Source organism: Scylla paramamosain, unplaced genomic scaffold (assembly GCF_035594125.1).
Source record: "Scylla paramamosain isolate STU-SP2022 unplaced genomic scaffold, ASM3559412v1 Contig48, whole genome shotgun sequence".
Classification (NCBI taxonomy): domain Eukaryota; kingdom Metazoa; phylum Arthropoda; class Malacostraca; order Decapoda; family Portunidae; genus Scylla; species Scylla paramamosain.
Genome location: NW_026973713.1, coordinates 55,304 through 68,526, shown reverse-complemented (window position 1 = coordinate 68,526; position 13,223 = coordinate 55,304). Strand labels below are relative to the sequence as shown.

Sequence of the window (13,223 nt, the reverse complement as noted above, 5' to 3'; positions counted from 1 at the left end):
AAGCTTTCTCGTGAGTGATAAGCAGATGCATCGTTTATTATATAAGTTCCTAATTATACAAGTAGCGTATCTCTGTTATCTTCTCTCCGCTAAGAAACCTAAGAAATAATAAAAAAAAAAAAAAACTATCTCCCTTTAGTTCTCCCTCTCTCAAGATAACACCCAAGAAATCCAGTCTTCTCGAAGTGATAAGCAGATGCGTTACTTTCATAATGCCTACACTTCTAATGTAAGGGACTCTGATGAACTATATCACCTTTTAGTCTCCCCTCCTTAGGGAACACTTAAGAAATTCATGCTTCCTTGCGAGTGACAAGTAGATGCATCGCCCTCATACGTTACATATTACTAATACGAGGGAGTCTGTCTCATCTCTCCTTACACCCTTCCCTTCACTAATAAAGTAAACAATGAACACCTTAAGTACTACATGTCCCTTTACTAGCCCTCCATCCTTTAGAAACACAAGAATCCCAAGCTTCCTCGCAGCTCATGACCATTTCTGATACAATGGAGTCTACATGAACCATATATGTGTGTACTCTCCCATTCCAGAAGAAACACGTCAGCAAATCCCGTGACAGCTGTGTGGGGATCAAGGCGCGTCTCAAAACAGTCGTCTTGTAGAATTTCCAGGGCATGAATAAGACAAGACTTCTGCATGAGGCGGTCACGTGACAAGGTGGCGGCGTATAAAGGAAATGAGGAGGAGGAGGAGGAGGAGGAGGAGGAGGAGGAGGAGGAGGTTTGTTCCCAAGAGGCTGTTTGTGGTGGTCTGCCGTATCTTTTATAAAGAGACACAAGACAGCTAAGGCAGAGAAGGAGGAGGAGGAGGAGGAGGAGGAGGAGGAGGAGGAGGAGGAGGAGGAGGAGGAGGAGGAGGAGGAGGAGGAGGAGGAGAAGAAGGTTTGTTCCCAAGAGGCTGTTTGTGGTCTTCTGCCGTATCTTTTATAGACACAAGACAGCTAAGGCAGAGGAGGAGGAGGAGGAGGAGGAGGAGGAGGAGGAGGAGGAGGAGGAGGAGAACGACGACGATAATAATATAAGAGAGACAAAGAAGAGGAAGAAGAAGAGAAGATGAAGGAGACGAACAGGAGACAGCGAACAGTAGGAGGACGATGAAAAGAACAAAAAAAATTATATATATATATATATATATATATATATATATATATATATATATATATATATATATATATATATATATATATATATATATATATATATATATATATATATATATATATATAAGCAGAAACAAAAAAAGAAAGAAATCGGGCAAAAATAAAACTAAGAAGTCAAAGAGCAAAAATAGGAAGAAGAGCAAAGTATGAGAAGATTATATGAGATACCAAAACAAGTGAAACACGAGACGATACGTATGTTAAACTCACACGAACAAATAAATAAATAGATCAATAAAAAAATATAAAATCACTAACAAGAAGGGGTAAAAACTGAGATGATATATTCTACTCAGATGATATATTCTACTCTAATTGTTAACACGAGTGAAACCGTAGAAACGCGGAAAGGGGAGCAAAGAAAGAAAATTGAAACGCGCGCGCGCACGCACGCATGCGCGCGCACACACACACACACACACACACACACACACACACACACACACACACACACACACACACACACACACACACACCAATCACTACAAGGAAGTAATAAAGCCATACCAATATCAAGTATTACATATTTTGGAATAGCAACAATTTTTTTTTTCTGCAAAGCATGACGGAATTTTTCCATTTTCTGAGTGGACGAAAAAGCGAATAAAAAAATCTTCATTTACATACAAACTTAAAAAAAAAAAAAAAAGGTGACGAATGGTAAAGTAATAAAATTAAAGGAAGAGGAGAAGGAGGGGGAGAAAGATGAAAAAATAGAGAAAACTACAAATATCACTTGATGCAAAAGAACGCTGAGAGAGAGAGAGAGAGAGAGAGAGAGAGAGAGAGAGAGAGAGAGAGAGAGAGAGAGAGAGAGAGAGAGAGAGAGAGTCCCCTTTCTTTTAACGGATATTACTAGTTCTTCATTCAATATCTCCCTCGTTCGATTACAGTTTCAACATTTATTCCCTCTACTTCCTTGCACATTCTCTCTCTCTCTGTCTCTCTCTCTCTCTCTCTCTCTGTCTCTCTATCTCTCTCTCTCTCTCTCTCTGTCTCTCTCTCTCTCTCTCTCTCTCTCTCTCTCTCTCTCTCTCTCTCTCTCTCTCTCTCTCTCTGCCTCAAGCAAGAACCACGAGGACTCTCGGTGACATCTGGGGAATCCTTTTTAAATGTTTGGGTACGACTTTTTTTTTTCAGTATTTCGTGTGTTCATCTTTTTATATTTAAAAATTCATGATTACATTTTCTTTTCACATCCTATTTTCTCCAGTTTTTTCGTTCACATTTTTCGCTATTAGTTAATCCATTCTCTTAGTTTTCTTCTTCGTCTTATTAGTATTTTCTGTGGTCAGCTTTTCAATTTCTAAACTCGTGTTTCTCATTTCTCTATCTACCCTTTCAGTGTTTTTTTTTTGTTTCCTTTTCTGTCTTTTGTTAATTTTTTTCCTTAGTTTTCTTCTTTGTCTTCTTAATATTTCGTGTGGGCAGTTTTTTTTATTCTAAATTCGTTTTTTGCATTATCTATTCCCTCTCGTTTTCATAGTTTCTCTTTTCAGATTGTTTGTTATTTCTTTTCCTTCTAATTGTCTTTTGTGTTGTTTTCTTCTTTCTTTTCTAAAACTTTTATTCGTCTTTGCATTAACTTTCCTCTCTTTTCTCTTGCTTCTCTCTTTAATGACTTTTCGCTATTTTTTCTTTTGTTTTCTTTATTTTCTTTGATTCTTTTATTATTTCGTGTTTTTTTTTAATTCTAAATTCGTTCTTGAATTTTCTTTTCACTTGTTCTTGTTGTTGTGGTTGTCTATTTCACTTCGTTCGCTCGCTCATTTTTAATATTTTAAGATATTTTTTTTCTTTTAATTCTTTTATTTGTTATTTTCTTCTTAGTTTTCTTTTTTTATTAATATTTTCCTTTTCTTTGCTCACACTTTCTTTCCTTTATTCATATGTTCTTCTCCCTCATCTTTTGCCTCAGTTTTCTCCTTTCATTAAAATATTTTTGCTATTTTTTTCTTTTGTGTCCGTCAGTTTTTCCTTTTAGTTTCCTTATCTGTTCATATTGCACAGTATTATTTCTTCCCTGGTTATTCTATTCTGATTAATTCTAGCACCTACATTTACTTTTTTTCTATTTTTTTTGTCACTATTTCTTACACTTTTCTAACATTTTTGTATTTAACTTTTCTGTTTTGTTTTGCTACTCATTGTCTTCTCAATGTTCTTGTTTTGTATTCAACTTTCATTAATAACTTTTCCTCCGTTTTTTTCCAGCTTTTTTTTTTTAATATTTTATTTTACATTTTGATTTTCTCATGTTTCACTTTTTTTATTAATTAATCTAGGTTCCTTTCTTAGCTTCTTATCTTTTTAATTGTCTTTAGCTACTTCAGTTGATAGTTTTTTAATCAATTTCCTTCAATCTCTTGCTTTCAAATTTTCTCTACATTTCGCTTTTTCTTTTCTTTCAACATTTGCACTATTTCTTACTTTTCATTATTATTTTTTTATTTTTTATTCTGCTTACTTTTATTTTTTATTTATTTATTTATTTATTTTTTTACTTCTCAGCTTCTCTAATCTTAATGAACTCAATTTGTTTATTTTCTCACCTTTTTGTTATTCATTTACCTTTTTATGTTCGTTTAACTTTTTTGTTCAAAATCCTGACTTATACTTCACTCTTTTAATTTTTCGTGTGTGTGTGTGTGTGTGTGTGTGTGTGTGTGTGTGTGTGTGTGTGTGTGTGTGTGTGTGTGTCTGTGTCTGTGTGTGTGTGTGTGTGTGTGTGTGTGTGTCGACCCAAAGACCCAGAAAGTTACTAGGGTCAGTGTGAGAGAGAGAGAGAGAGAGAGAGAGAGAGAGAGAGAGAGAGAGAGAGAGAGAGAGAGAGAGAGAGAGAGAGAGAGAGAGAGAGAGAGAGAGAGAGAGAGAGAGAGAGAGAGAGAGAGAGAGAGAGAGAGAGAGAGAGAGAGAGAGAGAGAGAGAGAGAGAGAGAGAGAGAGAGAGAGAGAGAGATATGCGATGTTCACTCCCTTCAACATCGCAGGGACGTAGCGGGCCTCGCTGTGATGTACAAAATACAACAACAGCGAATCCCGCATCTCCAAGCTCTCCGCCAGCCCCTGCGGCGGGCACAAGTGACCACCCGGGCTGTCACTTTAATGGCTGCTGAATTATTTCAGTGTCGCTGCCGTACTTGGCACCATCAACGCCAGTACGTCCATCATTATAGTGAACTATGGAACACCTTAATTGCTGCACAGATAGACTTCAGTAAAATGAATCTGCAGCAATTCAAGGAATGTGTGAACGTCTGGTTGCCATAAGCACCAGAGTAACAATTGTTAGTAACATTTAGAGTTACGCTTTTATATAGGAAACACTAAAAATGTTCCCTTTAGCCTGTAAAGTGATACATTATATGTAAACATATTTTGTAATATTCTCTTTAACTATATATTGATTGGTGTACAAAGAGAGAGAGAGAGAGAGAGAGAGAGAGAGAGAGAGAGAGAGAGAGAGAGAGAGAGAGAGAGAGAGAGAGAGAGAGAGAGAGAGAGAGAGAGAGAGGCGAAAAGTGGAAAGTAAAATTTGCGGCACACAAAACGCAGCTGCTCACCATCTCCAGACTCGGGACGGCCCCACGCCTTGTCTTCCAAGGCGACACGCTGACCCCACAGGACGAGGTGGAGGTGCTGGGGGTCACATATGATAGAAAGCTGTCCTTCAGATCCCACATAGAGCGGCTCGCCAGGGAGGCCTCAGGGAAGCTGGCATCCCTGAGGAGAATGTCACCTCTCCTGGACAGTAGGGGAATGGAAGTCCTCTACAAAGCCCAGGTTCGCTCGTCCCTGGAATACGCGTGCCTGGCATGGGGAGGTGCGGCCAACAAGCACCTGTCTCTACTGGACAAGGTACAGGAGAGGGCGGCAAGGCTCATCAGAGAGGCAGGACACCAACCAGCATTACAGAGTCTCCAACATCGGCGTGACGTGGCGGGACTCACTGTAATGTTCAAGGTGCAGCTACAGTGTGTGCCGCACCTACAGTCACTCCGGCAGCCTCCCCGACTGGTCCAGGTCGCTACCAGAGCCGTCACCTCAGCCCCGGAGGAACTGCTGCAAACCCGGTGCAGGACATGGCACCACCAAAGACAGTTTATTTACACTTATGTGAGCTGGTGGAATAAACTCATAGCCAGTGAGCAAAACATTGAAAATATTGCGAACTTGACAATGCAAAATTTTAAATGTAAAGTGAACGAGTGGCTGACACAATACAGACAGCAGTGATAAAAACAGAGTGAGGCTTTTAGATAGGTAACATTAACTATGTAACCTTTAGTCTCTAAGTTGTCACGATATTCTATATAATGTAGTGGTGACACCCTCTGTAAATTATGATGTATTTGGTATAAATAAAAAAAAAAAAAAAAAAAAGAGAGAGAGAGAGAGAGAGAGAGAGAGAGAGAGAGAGAGAGAGAGAGAGAGAGAGAGAGAGAGAGAGAGAGAGAGAGAGAGGTTACATTTTCATGTGCATCTCATCTTTGATTCCTGAAATTTGTTTAATGAATATTATTTTGAATTTTTCACGACTCAGCAATGGAGCACTGGCATAATAATTTTTTTTTCTCTCTCTCTCTCTCTCTCTCTCTCTCTCTCTCTCTCTCTCTCTCTCTCTCTCTCTCTCTCTCTCTGTGTGTGTGTGTGTGTGTGTGTGTGTGTGTGTGTGTGTGTGTGTGTGTGTGTAATTCGAGGCGTGTGTTCTGCAAAATATTAAAGGACATGCAGTTTAAGATTCCTCCTCCTCCTCCTCCTCCTCTTAATGAAAGGTCATATACAAGAACGTGACCTTCCCAGAAACGGACCTTCAACTCACTCTCTTCTTCCCCTCTCCTTCCCTCACTCCCTCCCCTCACCCTCTCCTGCCTTAATCCTCCTTTCTTTCCCCTTCCTTCATTCTTCCTTTTCTCTCTTCTCCCTCCCTTCATCATTCCTTCCACTTTCATCCTCTCCTCTCTTCACTCTTGTCTTTCTTCCTCCTTTCCTCCCTTTACCCTCTTTCTCCTTCACACTCTCTCTCTCTTCCTCCTCCCTTCCCTCCTCCTTTCCCCTTTCCTCCTTCCTCCCTTCTCTCCCTCCATCGGTTATTTTTAATCTACAAATATATTCCATGTCATCCCTATTTTGTTACCTCCTTCATCCCACTCTCCCTCTCTTTACAGCAAGGTGGTGCCGCTGTGGTGTTGGCAGTGAGTGTTCTGGGGGAATGCATGGGAGTGTAATGCTTAGAGATGAAAGTACAGTAGGTATATTAAGTTGACTGCAAATGAGACTCTAGAGAAACGACAACAACAATATCAAACAGTAATATCAAAGATGTTTTTTTCAAGTTTCCATCTGCAAAGAATGAACCAAAAGGAAAAAGAACGTGGCTTTGTTTTGGTTTTGTAGATACTGTCGTACATCACAGTCGGCACCACTCACTTGTTTTTTTTTTATTTCCGAAGAAAAAAATCTAAAAGGAAATATATTTGAGTTTCTGGAGTGCACAGGATGTAAAGGACAGTCACTCTTATAATAATACTCTTTTAGGATAAGAATCTAACAATAGTAACAATAATAAACAGTAATGCTTCAGAGATAAAAATGATACGATTACATAAGAATACAGAGATTTAACACAAAAAAAAAGCTAAGAAAAAAGTAAAACCTACTGCTGACATAACAAAAATATCTATGTTATCTTTTTTCAACTCGGATAACCAGATAAACTTTTTTTTTTTTTTGTAGCTTATGTGTCTATCCGCTTAGAATATTTCCCGTGACGCAATGATAGCTATGGTGTGTGTACTGAGGCAAGGAAAGGTGAGGTGTGCGACTGGACTTGGTGAATAAGAGTTGCCAGGATCACCGACCCCTGTGTGGATGTGGGAAATGATTTACAAAGAAAGAGTGTGACAAACGAGAGCAAGTGATGTAAGGAACGTGGGCTTACAAAGAGTATTTTGTTGGGCATACACGTTATTTTCTTATCCAGTGTTGTGTAACCTTCACCATGTTGCCAATATTGTTACGAAGCTATAAATGTCGTGTGTGTGTTGTTGTAGTTACTCTGTCTAATGTTTCTTCGTCACCGTGAGAAAAATAAATAAATAAAACATAAGCAAATAAAACTGAATAAAGCCTGGCGTGTCCTGACTTTTGTTGTTGTTGTTGTTGTTGTTGCTACTATTACTGCTACTACTACTACTACTACTACTACTACTACTACTACTACTACTACCAACACTACTACCATTACTACCACTAACAAGAGCAACAACAACAGCAACAACAACGACAATGACGACGAAGAAAAAAGATAATTACAAGGAAACACTACACTTTACAAGAAGAAAAAAAAAACATTGTAAAAATTAGTTTTAAACACTAAAATTACTTTCCTATTTCGTACCAACACTTCTTCCTTGGTTAACAGTTTTCTTCCCTTCCATTCTCCCTCCCAATCTTCCTTCCCTTCTCCAAGGAAGAGGTGAGCAGCTTGGGAAAAGAAAACTCTTACTCTCATTTGGCAAAGACTCAAGACTACACAACTTCTTCAAACTGTAGAAAGTCCAAGGAGAGAGCAGAAACAGACAGACACACACATATAAATAAATAAACAGATAGAGAAAACAGACTGGCAAACAGACAGAGACAGTAGCGCACACACACACACACACACACACAATTATTATTAGTAGTAAAAAATACGACTTTTCATAAACCATTTTGAATTTTCCTGTGTGTGTACACACACACACACACACACACATTATTATTATTAGTAGTAAAAAATACGACTTTTCATAAACCATTTTGAATTTTCCTGTGTACACACACACACACACACACACACACACACACATTATTAGTAGTAGTAAAAAATACGACTTTTCATAAACCATTTTTAATTTGCCTGTGTGTGTGCGCGCGCGCGTATGTAGGAGTGAGTATACGAGATAACACAAGCAAAAGGTATTTCATGTCAAAACGATGGTTATCGAACAAATTTATGAATAGCAAACAAGGAAGAGAATACCAAACATTTCACACACACACACACACACACACACACACACACACACACACACACACACACACACACACATCTTCCCTCCAAGACACACATAAAACAATGATCTTTCAAGCAAAAACTCGCGCTAAAACACACACATACAGGAATTCATGCAAACAAAAAAAGAAAAAAAAATCAGCCAAACACTTCCAAAACAAAACAAGGCGACACAAAATCACCTGGGCTCCTTGAAAATCACAATTCAGACTCACAGAGACAGGGAGTCACTAAACATTTTGAAGTTCATGCACTCCTTCATTCTTTCGTCTCGCTTTTGTTCCTTTCTCTCTCTCTCTCTCTCTCTCTCTCTCTCTCTCTCTCTCTCTCTCTCTCTCTCTCTCTCTCTCTCTCTCTCTCTCTCTCTCTCTCTCTCTCTCTCTAGTCCAGCAATTTTCTCAGATTACATGTAACACTATATTCATGTTTAAAAATTGAGAAAAGAGTAGGTGAAGGTTTTGAAATTATCGTAAAAATGGAAAATGTGAGAGTGAATCCGTGAAGTGTTACAGGAAGTGGAGTGGTGATGCCTGTAGTAGTGGTACTGGTAGTAATAATAGCAGTAGTAGTAGTAGTAGTAGTAGTGGTAGTAGTAGTAGTAGTAGTAAAAATAATAGTAGTAGTAGTAGTAGTAGTAAAAGTAATAGTAATAGTAAAAGTAGCAGTAGTAGTAGTAGTAGTAGTAGTAGTAGTAGTAGTAGTAAAAGTAGTAGTAGTAGTAGTAGTAGTAGTAGTAGTAGTAGTAGTAGTAGTAGTAGTAGTAGTAGTAAAAGTAATAGTAGTAGTAGTAGTAGTAGTAGTAGTAGTAGTAGTAGTAGTAGTAGTAGTAGTAGTAGTGGTGGTGGTGGTGGTGGTGGTGGTTACAATAACAGCTTATCATAAAAGTGGTAGTAGTAGTAGTAGTAGTAGTAGTAGTAGTAGTAGTAGTAGTGGTGGTGGTGGTGGTGGTTACAATAACAGTTTATCATAAAAGTGGTAGTAGTAGTAGTAGTAGTAGTAGTAGCAATAACAGTAGTAGTAGTGGTAGGAGTAGCAGTAGTAGTAGTAGTAGTAGTAGAAGTAGTAGTAGTAGTAACAGTAGTAGTAGTAGTAGTAGTAATAGTAGTAGTAGTAGTAGTAGTAGTAGTAGCAGTAGCAGTAATAGTAGTAGTAATAGTAGTAGTAGTAGAAGTAGTGGTGGCTATATAATAGTTGTGTAAAGTAATAAGAATACTGGATGTTATGAAGGTAAAAGTAATTAATAACAATGTTTTTAGCAGCAATGAAAGCGTTGAATACCACAGCACTGCTTCTGAACACCACCACCACAACAACAACAACAACAACAACAACAACCGCCACTGGACACACAACAACACTGTGAACTACCACCAGCAGACTAATACACATCACAATCCTATTACATATTCTTTTCCACTCCCACGTACATCTCTGAGTCTCATCATCTATACGTTAAAATACCAACATAAGAGTAGATCACTGCAAAAGAAAAGTAAATAAAACTATGAATTAATATCAAAATAATGAAAATCTGAATCCCATTTCAAGTTTTAGGCGAGAAAATTATCACATTATTTCCTGCTCCTTGTACTCCTTAACCTTCTTATCTAGACGTAAAATTATCACATTATTTCCTGCTCCTTGTACTCCTTAACCTTCTTATCTACACGTAAAATTATCACATTATTTCCTGCTCCTTGTACTCCTTAACCTTCTTATCTACACGTAAAATTAGCAAAGTGAAAATAAACCTCTGGCATAAAATATAAAATCAGATGAACAATACAAAGCTTAACAAGTTTTAGGTGGAGCAATTATTATATTTTCTTTTCTAATTCCACGAGCCCCTCTACCTTATTATGTATACGTCAAAATATCAAAGCAGGCCACAAAAATACGCAATTATTAACCAGGTAAGTAACATTTTCACTTCATTTACGCTGCAGCAAAGTTAATCAAGTTAATGACTGTTTACCTGAGCACCACTCTCACCTCACTGACCTTTTTCATTACTTAGCCTTCATTACATAGAGAGCAGACTCTCTCTCTCTCTCTCTCTCTCTCTCTCTCTCTCTCTCTCTCTCTCTCTCTCTCTCACACACACACACACACACACACACACACACACACACACACACACACACAGAGAGAGAGAGAGAGAGAGAGAGAGAGAGAGAGAGAGAGAGAGAGAGAGAGAGAGAGAGAGAGAGAGAGAGAGAGAGAGAGAGAGAGAGAGAGAGAGAGAGAGAGAGCTAGCGAAAGATAGTCCTATTCCTATGCCTCTGTCAAACACTTTGAACACTTTAAACACTTTATTATGTTTGTCATTTTACAGTTGAGTTAAGAACTTAATATAATTTTATAACAAACAAACAGCCCTTAGCAAGACACTGCTTTATGGGCAGACAAGAAAAAAAAAATTATATATATATATATATATATATTAGGACTAATTATAAAAGTAACTTAAAAAAAAAAAAAAAGAAAGAAGAACATTTAATCCTATATATTAGAGTAATAAAACACTTGTCCATATAATGAAGAATTATCCTTGAGTTTTTACCTTGTGCAATAACAGGAAATCTAAATTTGTACCTATAATAATAATAATATGGGTATATGAAAATATAAATAAGTTGCTAAGTCTAAAGGAACTCTTCATATGAAGCACAAATTACCTTTGTTAATACCTAATAATACTGATTTTGGAAGAAATTGCACAGAACAGAAGATAAAATAGCACTTTAACAAATACATAATAATAATAATAATAATAATAATAATAATAATAATAATAATAATAATAATAATAACAATAATAATAATAATAATAATAATAATAATAATAATAATAAGAAGAAGAAGAAGAAAGATACTGACACTAATAATACAATGTAAATGCATGAAGAATTTATCAATACTAGGAGAAAGTTGAATAAATAAGATACAAGAAAATATAGTATATTATTAGATATACTTTTCACTATTGCCATTTCACATGAATTATTGACTACTGTGATGATACTAGTACATGAGGGTAATGTCTGATGAGCTAGCGTATAACATATAACAAGCGTATAACATGTGTATAACTAATAAGCGTATAACAAATGACTCTTTAATTTTGTTTTGAAGCAAGATAGACTCTTTGATTGTTTTATATCACCTGGTAAATAATTCCAAATCTTAGGTCCTATATACATGGTGGAGTGTTTGAACAGTGTTAAATTAGGTCTGGGAATGTAGAGTGAATACTGGTTTCGAGTTTGGTAATTGTGTAAAGGTTGTGTATTGTAGTTACTTAAATTTAATGTTTTGTACATGAATGATGCAATGGAGAGTTGAGATAAATCAGCAAGGTTTAGGATATTGAGACTTTTAAATAATGGTTGAGTATGTTCATTAAAATCACTTCTTTTTCTTCTTCTTCCCAGCTTTTCCCTATTCGGGGTCGCCGTTGTGAATGAGCCTTCTCCACGTATTTCTATTGTTTGCCAACTCTGGATTTATATTCTTCTCCCCAAGATCTCCGTTTATGCAGTCAATCCATCTTCTTTTGGGCCGTCCTCTTCTTCTAACTCCCTCCACCTCCATTTCCATGATCTCCCTTCCTACGTGGTCTTCGCCAACTCTTCTTCTCAAATGTCCATACCACCTCAACCTTGACTCCTGGATCTTCTTGGAGACTTCAACTACTTTCACCGTTCCTCTTATGTACTTATTCCTAATTCGGTCTGTTCTGTTGACTCCCACCATCCATCTCAACATCTTCATCTCCGCTACATCCATCTTCCTCTCTTCAATCTTCTTCAAAGGTGCTGCTTCTAGCCCATACATCAAAGCAGGTCTAACGACTGCTTTGTGGACTTTGCCCTTCACTCTTACTGGTACCCTTCTATCGCATATCACACCCGAAACTTGCCGCCAATTGTTCCAGCCACACTGAATCCGGAAGTTCACTTCTTTTTCCATTTCCCCTGTCTCGTCTACCATCGATCCCAAGTACTTAAATGTTTTCACTCTCTTCAACTTTTCACCATTCAGTCTAATTGTGGCCTGTTGATCGCCCCTTGTATCCGTCGTAAAATATTCAGTTTTGGACCTACTAATCCTCATTCCTCTGCTTTCCAAAGCAACTCTCCATTCTTCTAATTTTCTTTCCAGCTGTCCTCTCCTTTCGGTCACTAAGACAATGTCATCAGCATATAATACACACCAGGGTGGTTCCTCTCTGACATTTTCCGTTATGACATCGAACACTATGTTGAATAATAGTGGGCTTAGTGCCGATCCTTGGTGTAAGCCGACTTTCACCTGAAAGCTATCCGTTGTGCCAACTGTACTCCGAACTCTAGTTGTAACATTCCTGTAGCATTCTTGGACAATTCTGACATACTTTTCTGGCACTCCTCTTTTTCTCAGGCCTCTCCATACTTCTTGCCGTGGGATCCTATCATACGCTTTCTCTAAGTCAATGAAAACCATATGTAGTACTTTCTGCTTTTCCCGATGTTTTTCCATATTCTGTCGAAGTGCGAAAATTCCGTCGACTGTCCCAAATCCCTTCATAAATCCTATCTGTTGCCGTCCGATACGCACCACTTGTCTCAGTCTACTGTCCAACACCCTTTCATTAAAATCACTGTTTGTTAATATTCTAATAATTTTCTTATGAAGTATATTAACCTGGGATAGATGACAAGGGTAGGTTTGGGACCAGATAGGATTACAATAGGTAAGGTGTGGGTATATATGAGCATAGTACAGACATTTAAGAATTTTAATTGGGGCAAAGTGTTTTACTTTGAGAAGTAGGGGAATGATTCTGGATAGCCGTAGAAAGAGATTGGAGATATGGTGCTTAAAAGTTAGGTGTTTGTCAAAAATTACACCAAGGAATTTTATTTTGTCTACTTGTAAGATACTTTCGTTTAGTATGGTTAGGTTGGGTAGAGGTTCGTGTATGGTAATAGTCTTAGT

At 37.6% G+C, this 13,223-nt stretch overlaps 1 protein-coding gene across 1 annotated transcript; it reads right to left on the bottom strand.

The window, feature by feature from the left end:
• Positions 1-11,684: 11,684 nt before the first annotated feature.
• LOC135098164 (uncharacterized) lies at positions 11,685-12,236 on the bottom strand. The gene has a single exon (XM_064000402.1). The coding sequence runs from the start codon at positions 12,234-12,236 to the stop codon at positions 11,685-11,687; it is 552 nt and encodes a 183-aa protein (XP_063856472.1).
• Positions 12,237-13,223: the final 987 nt, after the last annotated feature.

Coding starts and splice junctions, on each gene's coding strand:
- LOC135098164 (XM_064000402.1), bottom strand. CDS start 12,236: ATGGTAGACGAGACAGGGGAAATGGAAAAAGAAGTGAACTTCCGGATT.